At 36.7% G+C, this 11,753-nt stretch overlaps 1 protein-coding gene across 1 annotated transcript; it reads left to right on the forward strand.

Annotated features, from left to right (window-relative positions):
• The first annotated feature begins 1,247 nt into the window (after positions 1-1,247).
• Positions 1,248-6,059, forward strand: LOC149201449 (metal transporter Nramp6.2-like). The gene is made up of 12 exons (XM_089399726.1): positions 1,248-1,327; positions 1,411-1,451; positions 1,570-1,648; positions 1,730-1,834; positions 2,783-2,892; positions 3,020-3,201; positions 3,760-3,829; positions 4,226-4,399; positions 4,647-4,751; positions 4,892-5,023; positions 5,415-5,510; positions 5,687-6,059. Exons 1-12 carry the CDS (start codon positions 1,312-1,314, stop codon positions 5,918-5,920), a joined length of 1,344 nt encoding a protein of 447 aa, XP_089255852.1. The 5' UTR covers positions 1,248-1,311; the 3' UTR covers positions 5,921-6,059.
• Positions 6,060-11,753: the final 5,694 nt, after the last annotated feature.

Genomic DNA, 11,753 nt, shown 5'->3' on the forward strand with positions numbered 1-11,753 from the left:
GGATCAACTCTCTTGACTACCTTAGAATACCAAAAATATATATACCAACCTGAATACCACTGTATCAATCAAATTTTGAATAAAAACACTCAATTACATTAACAGGCCCTCACAAGCACACTGCCCCTCCAATAAATTAGCAATTATATTAAGTTGGAAAAAGCTTTTCAATAGATATACTCAATTACAAGGCAATGCATAACCAATCATACATAGGTTATTTAATGTCTGTCGATATGGATACAGCTTATCCCGATAACACGTAAAAATCTAAAAAAATTATTTAATGTCGAAACTCCCCGCTCCCGTGTTATCGCGTTAACCAATGTACATATTCCCACGCATTAAATACTCTATGTATAACTGGTTAGACATTGCCCAATTACACTAACATGACATCACGAGCATACTGCCCCTTCGACAAATTAACAATTATATTAGGCTGGAACAAGCTGGATATCTTTTAATCTCAGGCTTGGAAGCCACTAACGTTCCACGTGCACAAACGATAAATGAAGTCAAGATCATCCATCGTAGACTGACGAAAAGGTGCTTCATAACGTGCTGGGGGCACAGTGAACAGTGAAGTATATTATAAAATGGTAATATTCCAAAGGTGGGCAGGAGACAGATCAAAGTCAATTTTATATCCAGGGAATCTCCAGGGAACATTACTTTACTCGACTTGCCAATGAACCAGTCATTTCTTAATACTAACGTTGTCGACCTTCTATGCTTTCTTGAAGCGGGCACGTGAATAAAAGCCGAGGCTCGAGATCCGCGGACAAAGTCAACATGGTCCATGGTTCAGTTCTTTCACATGAATTTCTTTTCAGCTCTAAGTGTACATCCCAATTATCTAGAAATTATAAGGTCAGGGCACTGACCTTAGCTTTCGACACAGTTGGGAGGTACGTGACCTACGATCAATGGCACTGGAACTAGGGAGGGTTACCGAACGAGTATCGGATGTATCAGGCAGTGAAGAGGATTTATCACCAAGTCGAGCAATACTGAATATTTCAAGCAATGAAGAAGATTTATCGCCAAGCCCAGCAACACCGAGTATTTCAAGCAATGAAGAGAATGCATCAGGCAATCTTAAGATGGAGGGCGAGGTAGATTTTACAGCTCACTCTATTTATCATTCCTTGTACAGTTTAAGCAAGGTCCTCTAAAGTCTAAACATAAGTGATTTCCTTACCTTTTAATTGCTTTTATTTTATTTGTCAAATATTACCGAACCAGAAGCCAGGATGGAGAAAATTTTTAGGTTATATTGGACCTGCAGTTCTTGTGTCCATAGCCTTCATGGATCCTGGAATGTGTATGTAGTTCCTAATCTTTAACAATTTTATTTTCGTATATATTTGGGAATCGATGATATCGACAATTCCTGTTGTGTTTCAGTGGCCTCTGATTTGCAGGGAGGGGCTAGGTTCAAATATGAGGTATTTAATAATAATAATAAGCTCTCGAATGAGATAATTGATTCTGATTAATTACTTTTTCGATCAGAAGAATTTAGAATTCATCCTAATATAATATTGTTTGCTCAATTTTTTGTAGTTACTCTGGGTCATTCTTGTGATGTCTATAAGTGGCTTGATTATTCAATATCTTGCATCGAATTTAGGAGTTGCAACAGGTCTGTCCCTCATCTGTTTTCTCTGCCAAAAAATTATATGAATTGAGATTATGCTCACCCCTGAACTTGCTAGTCCATCAGGTAAGCATCTCGCGCAACACTACAGGGAAGAATATCCAAGAAATCTAAATTTTGTCTTATGGTTCCTATCAGAAGTGGGTGTCATTGTTGCAGATATTCCTGAAGGTTAGCGTTTTCAAGAATGATATTTGCAGATTAAACTTCTTTTATTTTGATTTTTGACAGAGTAACCTTATTTTATTTTAATCCGTGTGTCCAAATGAAACTGCAACTAATTCAGGCTTTTAATGAGAATATTGATTTTTTTTGGAAAATGAATTTAACTGTAACTAGTGCAAAGAATATTGATTTTTGTTGGAAAATGAATTCAACTGTATTATTAAGAATAGTATCAAAACAATAGTATGAAGAATAATGTAAATCTTATATTATAAACATAATAGATAAATTCTTTATTCAGTTTCCTATAGGTTTGCATGATCAACAAATTTCTACCAGAACCCTTGATCGAGAATGAAATTTAAAAATGGAAAAAACAAATTACTATATTAATTACATTGTAAACATCAATAATAAATGACTGAAATATAGAACTAGACACCTATAGAATAAAACTCAAATAAAACTGGACTGTCTATAAAAGAATAGTATGAAGAATAATGTAAATATTATATTATAAACATAATAGATAAATTCTTGATTCAGTTTCCTATAGGTTTGGATGATCAACAAATTTCTACCAAAACCCTTGATAGAGAATGAAACTTAAAAATGGAAAAAACTTAGAGCAGAGATTACTATATTAATTACATTGTAAACATCAATAATAAATAACTGAAATATAAAACTAAACACCTATACAATAAAACTCAAATAAAACTGGACTTTCTATAACACATAGCAAACAACAAAATCAAATATAATGACACCTACCCTAAAATTAATATCTCAACAACACTTACCGAATAAAGGATATCTGAACAACACTTACTGAATAAAGGTTAACAATTTTAGTCCAATTCAACCCTTCCTGAATAAGGGTTAACAATTTTAGTCCAATTTACTTCAATCATTGTGTTGTAATTTTCTCGTCCCTTTCTGTTTTTATGGCAGTGCTGGGAACTGCATTTGCTCTTAACATGCTGTTCCATATACCTACATGGGCTGGTGTTCTCCTAACCGGATTCAGCACACTCACTCTCATTGGAGTGCAGAGATTCGGGGTGCTCCATCCGACCCTTTCGAGTATACTCTATGCATCTATTTCAACACAAGATGGCAATTAATGTTCCTATGAAACCTGGTTACTTCAAAATCTTTTATTCTGTGTTATAAATTTGGACATTGCAGATGCGAAATTTGGAGGCGATCATTGCTTTTCTTGTACTTACAATGTTTGGCTGTTTCGTTGGAGAGTTGGCATATGCAAAGCCTAAAGCCAATGAGGTTTTAAAAGGATTGTTCGTTCCTAAGTTAAGTGGAAATGGAGCAACTGCTATTGCCATTTCTCTTATTGGAGCTTTGCTTACACCGTAATCCCCTATCACTTGTCCGTTTCGTTAATTCAATTCAATGAATATGTTTCGTCAGCGCAAAGTACTAATAATTAGAAAATCTAGCCAAACATTTACATCATATATTTTCCCTTTTGATGCAGATGGGGCATTGGGGATTTAGTTGTAAACTAATAAATGTAGTATTTTAAGTGGAGTTTTTGGAGTTTTTAGTAGCTTTTTTTGGGGGCAGGAATCAGCTAAAATATTTGTGGTCAAATTTTGATTTGTCTTGTTTAAACTTGTCTTTTGACTATATATATGGATTTAACACCATAAAAAATGAGACACTTCAATTGTGAAGAGTTTACCTGTCAAACTTGTGATTTCATTGAATTTCTGACTAGATAGAAAAATAAACTAAAAAACTTTCCAAAAAAACGCTTAAAATTTCAGATTTAATGATGTGTATCTTACCATATACAAAATTTAGTACTATGGTATTGAGTGTTTATTGATTAGATTCTGAATATGGTATTGAGTGTTTATTAATTACCTTCTGAAAATGTAACTGATCCTGTCATCCATCATATCCAGATACAATCTATTTCTTCACTCTGCCTTGGTTCTCTCCCGGAAAGTACCACCAACTGTTTCTGGAGTTAATGTAAGTACTCTCCAATAGTTTAGATAATTCTTAAAACAACTCGAATAAGTTATTCATGTACTTTTCACTGTGCTTTCTTTAGAAATAAGATCGATTTTCGATGGATTGTTGAAATTACAAGTTTTCATTATGGAAATTATGAAATGCAATTATTCTACTCAGAATAAGGTCTACTACTCCCATCTACAAGAACAGAATTTGTAAAAGCACACTGTGAAAAACATCATTCTTCAACTCAACTGTCATAACTCCGTCTAATAAGCTGCTGGAGTGAACCATTTACTACACGAATAAACTGCTTCCTGGACAATGTCGGGCAGGCCCTAGACCTGCTAATAACTCATTAATCAGATCAGAAGACTATGAAATGATCTTAAAATGTTGTCTATGTTCCAGTCAGTGTGCAGGTATTTTCTCATCGAAACTGGATTTGCTATATTTATGGCATTCTTAATCAATGTCGCTGTTACCTGTCTGAGCGGGGCAGTCTGTTCTTCACCAAACTTATCTACAGAGGACTCGGATAACTGTCGGAACTTGGACCTGAATACCTCATCTTTTCTATTAAAAGTAAGCGGATCCTTCCATCGCAGCAAAGATTTCCTCCACTTTGTCATTATAGTTTTGATTCACCTCCCTATTCTTCCAGCATTTTAAACACTTATCAAGCGAACTGACTTATCCATTCATCATGATTTTAAAATTTGTTGGTAAATATAGTTCTCATTCAAATCTTTGGCATTAGGAATTTCCTAATATTGTTAATGGTAGTGTTCCGAAAATCGTAAACGGAAAACCCTCTTTTGTCGTTCTTTAGCATGTTCTAGGTAACTGGAGCTCAAAGATTTATGCCATCGCACTACTAGCATCTGGCCAGAGTGCATCGATCACAGGGACGTATGCTGGGCAGTATATCATGCAGGTGCATTAACGCATTAGTAACTCGTTTTTTTGCCCTCTTGAAAATAGATGAATTTTGAATTTTGATAACCAGATTTGCATAATATTCGCATGATACTGCTTTTACTGGCATTTGAGTGTGGTGCGCTGTTTTTGTTGCAGGGTTTTCTCAATATGAAAATAAAGCCATGGCTCCGCAATCTTATCTCTCGAGCCATTGCCATCATCCCAAGCTTGTCAGTTTCTATTCTCTATGGTTCTTCTGGTGCTGCGCAGCTTATTATTATTTCGTCGGTATGCTCTTTGATCATCGAAATTGGCATCTCGATAACACATTTCAAATCACAAAAAATCATTATTGGGCTTAAAATTATTTCCCTGGATTCCAGTTAAAAATTTCCATGGATTTGGTTTTCAGTAGTTAGATAATGTAAATTTCAAAACTTTTAGTAGTTAGATAATGTTATTTTTAATATTTCTTAAAAAGTTAAAATAAAAAATTTGAGTTTGGAAATTTTTTATCTAGGTTTTCTTATAATGTTAGATCCATATATACAGGCAAAAAGCACATTTCATTCAATATAAAAAGACCCCAAACTTACCATAATTAGAAAACATTTCTCATCTAAATATTTCAGATGTTTTATATTTAAAGGCTAATGCTATGCGTATTCCTTCCGTGCAGATCATTTTATCATTTCAACTGCCATTTACATTAATTCCACTGTTGAAGTTTACGAGCAGTGAGATAAAGATGGGTCCTCACAAGAATTCAATCGGAGTAAGTTGCTACTACCAGATTGGAGAAGAAAACCTTTTTTTCTCGATGCTAGAAATGTAGGATAATGACGATTGATCGTATTATTGTTACCTAAATTGAAAAAGTTTTCTTCAATTATATGGCGATTTTTTGAATTGCATTTTACTAAATGGAAAATATTCTTTACCGTGTCGCAGATTATGGTTCTTTCCTGGTCATTGGGATGGTGTATCATGGGCATCAACACCTACTACTTGACTACAGAATTTGGAAAATGGTTGGTCCATAGTAGTCTGCCTAAGGTAGTTTCTATATTTATTGGACTAATTGTATTTCCACTCATGGCTCTATATGTGGTGGTGCTTTTTTATTTGGCTTTCCGACGAGAAAAGAAAGTCACTTATATGGCTCAACTAGGATCCTCGATTTGATCTGAAATTACAGCGAGTATTAACCGAACCAAGTCATAAAAAAACTGATATAGAATCACAGAAGTGATTTGCAATTGGAGTATGATTCGATTAGTTGTAGAGAATTGATTTGGAATTACAGGGAAGTCATGTAAAAATAGAGCAACTATTAGCAGATCTGTAATTTAATGTGTTTTGCACTTCATGTCTCAGAGTTGGTTTCATTGTGACAATTTCCGTGTAGCACTAAAACTTCTATAACATTGCTCGGCCTCCATTACTATCAAGAAGCAAATTCCTAACATGGTACTGAAAACAGACAGACAGGTGCATTTAACCATACACGGATACAAAGCTTTTATCAAGAAAACTATCTCGTGATAATCATATAGGCTTGCAATTTCAAAAATATCATGGGGCAGTACTAGCTTCTGTTTATGCATTCATGTTTCTTATTTCAAAATTGTAGTAGGAATACCTCTAAGGTGTGGGTATCCCTTTAGATCCTTCCGTAACTTATCTCGCCTTAATGTTCCAGAATGTTCTTGGCCTTTTCCACGACATACGCGGTTTTAACCATTAAAATCCACACTTACAAGCGAAGTGCAACGATAAAAAATGTACAGACAATCATTTACAAAGTTTCTTACAGATCAGACGCGTTCCCCAATTTGGGGGTTTTGAGGTTTTGGTCCAGTAATAGTTTTTTTCCCCTTTTCTCGAAAGAGAGATTTTAGTTTTTCGTTCCATTTCTGTTTTTCGTTTCCTCGACCGCTTTCCTGGTTGAACATTTAGCCTTTAAGACAAATTCGAAATAGTTAAATATCTTCTCTGAAAACATATTCATTTGAGCTCAGGCTTTGCATGTAAGAGGGTTTGCCTTCTTGAATTTTTATTTTCTCAACAACCTGCAAACCTTCCACTGAGTACAATATTGAACCAGATTTATCCTCGTCCTTTCAGCGGAAATGGCTTCAGTTTCGTTGAAAACGTAATTTCAACAGCAGGCTGAGTTGACCCGTGGAGCAGTGATTAACTCATCCAAAACCGCCAGATTGAAACCACAAAACCGCCCAGAACATATCGCACCGCTTTTGCATAAAGGTGGTTTCCGTATTGTTGGGCTCCGATAAACTATGGAGGCCACGCGTGGCTCTCACCTGACATCAGCATCTCTGACATATCGGGAGGTAAAGCTCAGCATTAAACTGCCTTCCGATATCAATCTCAGCTGTCCGATTTGCTTCTTCATCCTCCACCGTGGATTGCTCCAAACCTACATACGGGCAACATTTAATATTTGCGTGGAGTAAAAGTCAAGCTTCGTTGACCACATGTCCCTTCTGCAAAAGAATTAAACACAAGATAAATGGTGTTGTAGAAATTAGGTAGATATTTATGTTCTTTTATTTACGGCACGTAAAATGTAGTTTTTGTTTTTTCACATATATGTTTTTGCTTTAGTTTTCATATACACAACAAGAAAAATGAAAAGGGCTCGAGTTGTAAAAGGGACGAAGGAGCAATGTAAAATGTGCTCTGTATTTTTGTTTTGTTTGGCACATGTGGTGTATTGTGGGTGTGGGAGCATATAGTGATGTGCGCGTTTTTGGTGATAAGTAATGTGCCTGCGCACAATCCTCTTATGTAATGGTGTTATGTGGTGGCTCCGCACAGTGTGCGATTTTTGTAAATGCATAACATTGCATAAAAACCAGTTGCCAGTTGCTCATTGTAATGAAGAGCGTGTAGTGTGAAAGAAGAAAATGCACAGTAGTGCATGGAGAAAAGAAACGAAGTGGAGCGCATGTGTTTTGAGTAAGTCTTTTTTTATAAGTTGGATTTGCATTGAAATGCAAATGAAAAGAGCGCTCAGGTATTTTTTGAGAATGTGAATGTAATGTAAAGATTATTGTATGTGTAAAATATTTTTACAGCAGTATGTGTAAAAATAGTTTTACATCAGCAAATGTAAAAATGGGTGTTACTGCAGTAAACCCAGCACAGTAATTTCTCAGGTGAAAACAGAGTTTTGATGGGTGAATGTAAGTTTTGGTAAATCCCTCTCAGCAAAGAGGATGAATGTTGTTTGAGGCTTTATATTTTAATCAATAGAAATGTTTTTTTATGGCTGTGTAATACTCTGTTATGAGTCATGTTGTTTTAAGAGGTTGCCTGTGCAAAGATCCTGGAACAGTGGCAACAGAGCATTGGCTCTGTGGTGTTAAGTTTGTTTGCTTTTGGTATTTCCCCATTGAAAAATACCCAAGAGTGGTATCAGAGCTAGTCCAGGCTCTTTGAAGACTCAAAGAAGCTGAAGGAAGGTGTTGTTGCAGTAGTCAAACCTCTCCAATAGTGTGAAGCCACAGCCAAAAGGGTTAAGGTATTTCTCAAAGCTTTCCTTTGTGTTACTGTTGAAGGAACAGTCAGTGACTTAAAAGAAAACACAGTCAAGTATTTAAAGCCTAGATAAGAATGACAAGGTCAAAGAAGAAAGCCTCCAAGCCTGTTAAAAATGTGTCTCCCTCCTCTACCAAACTAGAAGGCAATCCATTAGAATACATTCTATTTGAAACCCCAAAGTTTGATGGAAACTTTGATGTATGGGAAATAAAGATGAGGGTTTTCCTAATGTTTGAGGGGATTGAAGTCTGGGAGTCAGTGATTAATGACAGCAAGATGGATGAAGAATCCATGGAGTATGATGCACAAGCAGCGAAGACTATCTTGGATGGACTACCTGATTCTGTGAAGAAGAATCTAGGGAAATACTCATCAGCAAAGGATATATGGGACAGACTGCATGACCTTCATGCAAAGGGAGCACTGACCATGACAATGAGTCAAGAAGAACCCATCATAGAAGCTGAGAATGAAAAGCTTGACCTCATCAAGCTTCAAGTAAAAGAAAGGGATGAAGAGCTTGCCAAGCTCAAGAAGGAACTTGATCAATGCAAGAGGAAACATCATGAAGAAGTCATGTCTATGACAAATCAGCTGAATGAAGCAAAGAAGCAGGCAGATGCCTTGACAAGTCAACTTGAACAAAGACACATGAGAGTGAACAAACTTGTGGAAGAGATTGGACAGTACAAGGTAGAGGTCACCTCCCTTAAGTCCGAACTACAAGAAGCCAAGAAGCATGCACAAGAAGCTGAAAAGAAAATGAAGAGCAGTCAAGCAAAAGATGAAGAAATCTCCAAAATGAAGACAGTTATTATCTCCTTCAAAGTAGTAGCAGCTGAAGCTACTCGTAGCAAAGAAGAAACTGAGGGACAGCTTGCAAAGAAAAATAATGAATGTGAAAAGTTAGAAGAAGAGATTGTCCTCCTCAGGAAGAAGGTTGAAGGGATGAACAAGATCATGAAGAGCTCTCAAGCTCTAGATGACATGCTCAGCTATCACAGATCTCCATTTGATAAATCAGGACTTGGGTATGTAGGTGAATCCTCAAACAAGGATGAGGATGCTTTAAGCAAAGGAGATGTGAAGAAGCCAGAAAGAGATGGTGATGCTCCTAGTTCCAGCAAAGGCAAGGAGAAAAATGAAGGCTGCAATAGAAGAGATCCTGCTCCAAGTAGAAAACCAGCTCCAAGAAGAAATGTAGCTGATGGCAAAGAGGCAAGATGCAATGGTTATCATCAAAGGATCTCAAGGCAGCAAGGCTTCAGAAGTGCATCAAGAAAACCTTCATCTCCTAGGTACCAAAGTTCATTTTTTGGTTATTGTTATGCTTGTTCAAACTTTGGTCATATGGAAAAAGACTGTAGAACATTTAATAAAGATAGATGTTGTGGTCTACGACAACCTCCAAGAAACAATTTTAGAAGAAATCATGAAATGTTATTCATGAACAATGTTGAATGTTTCAAGTGTCATAACATTGGGAATATGGCACGAGACTGTAACTTAACATGGGATCCTATGCAAGCTAGACCCATGCAAAAGAAGAAAGTTACACAAGTATGGAGAAGGAAGGAAAGGCAACCTGAAAACCCCTTGAACTCCCCAGTGGATCTAAATTTGTTTTGAGAAGAGTCTGCCAAAAGAAGACAAGCATACATTAAAGGGGAGCTTGTAATTTTTTGTTGTTGAACTGTCTTAACAGTCATTCTTTAATGAAGACTTCTTTTTATAAAGGAAAGACATGAAATCAAATCTGCCATAAGAGCAGAGAAGAAAAGGGGACAACGCTCAAATGTAAAGTGCAGCGGCGCAATAAGAAAAATGCAAAGCATGGAAACCCTCACAGTAGTGGGAAGACAAAATACAAAACAACAGTTTGGAAATTTTTGTTATGGAGCACATGCATTGAAATGCATAGCAATGGAATTTTTATGTAATGTGAGAGAATATACTCACAACAGAATGAGTGTAATGCACAGCAGATGAAATGTTTTGTATTGGGAATGAAAATGCAAAGCAGTGAGAAGAAAATGAGAAGAAGGCAAAACGCAGCAGAGCGTAAATGCCCAGTGGCTGAAAATGCAATGAAATTTTTCACACAGCAGTGAAAAATGTAATTTTTTTTTGTATACAATGCAACATGCACAGAAATGCCTAAAGAAAAACATGGACAGTAGATTTTTAATGCACATGGGTGAATGAGAATGTGTGTGGCAGCAGAAAATCGAAAGGAATTGCACAACAGTGCATTATGAAAATAAAAAAATGAAGATGAAGATTGTGTGAAGCAAGGGTGTAAAATGTAACAGCCCGTGTTATTTTTTGTGTGGAGAATGAAGTGCCAAGAGTATGGGCACAGCAGTATGATGAGACAAAAGGCAGCCACAGTGCAAATTGCAGAGGAAACGCAACAGCAAATAAAAACCCAGGGATGACAGTCTATGGTTATGGGTATGGACAGCAGTGAATATGAAAAATGCAGCAGCAAGAAGTTATGGACAGCAGCATGATGGCAAGAAGGAGAAGCACACAGAAATTCAAATGTAAAAAAAAATTGCAGCAGCAAGAAGTTTTGAACAGCAGCACATGCAAAAGAAATTTTCTTTACAGCAGTAAATGTAAGTGCAGTGAGTGTGTTGGTTGCATCTGAAATGCAAGTGAGACACAGCAGAAGTATGATTGTAATGAGTGAAGGGGAGCACGCAGCAACGTGAAGAAAAGTTTTCCCATTGTGAAGAAGGGAAGCACGCATAAGTGCACAAGTAAAGAATTCTCACACAACAGTGTGAATGTGAGAAAGGGAAGGCACAACAATGCAGAGTTTGCAAAGAAATGTTTACACACAGTAGTGTAAATTTGTAAGTTGGGACAGTGTAATTGTTCCAGAAAAGACAGAGTATTTTGTCTTTGAAAAGTGCACAAGCAGTGCAAGTGTAGACACAACAGTGTGGGGTAGACACAGTAAAGAAGATGGCACAACAGTGCAGCAGAGAATATGCATCAACATAAAAGAACATTGTAATGAGTTTGCACACACAGCAGTGCAATGATTGTTTGTTTTGGAACTGCATTTGAAGCAGTCAATTGGTGAAAGCCTCTGTTGAAGAGGAAGGTGCTTTTCAGCACATTGTCATTAGTGAATCCCTCAGTCAAGAGGAAGATGCTTTTTAGCATACACATGGTAAATCCCTCTATCAAGAGGATGATGCTTTTCAGCATAGTCACAGGTGAATCCCTCTGTCATGAGGAAGGTGCTCTTCAGCACATTGTTATGGTGAACCCCTCTGTCATGAGGAAGGTGCTCTTAAGCACAGTTTCAAGTTAATCCCTCTATTAAGAGGAAGACAACTTTGTTTGTTTGTGAACTGCATCAGAAGCAGTTGGTGAATCCCTCTATGTGAGGAAGATGTCTTTGTAACAACAGTTGGTGAATCCCTCGATGTGAGGA

The sequence above is a fragment of the Pinus tabuliformis genome, chromosome 2_1 (genome assembly GCF_031772625.1).
Source record: "Pinus tabuliformis cultivar Carrire ecotype Pingquan chromosome 2_1, CPIR1, whole genome shotgun sequence".
Classification (NCBI taxonomy): domain Eukaryota; kingdom Viridiplantae; phylum Streptophyta; class Pinopsida; order Pinales; family Pinaceae; genus Pinus; species Pinus tabuliformis.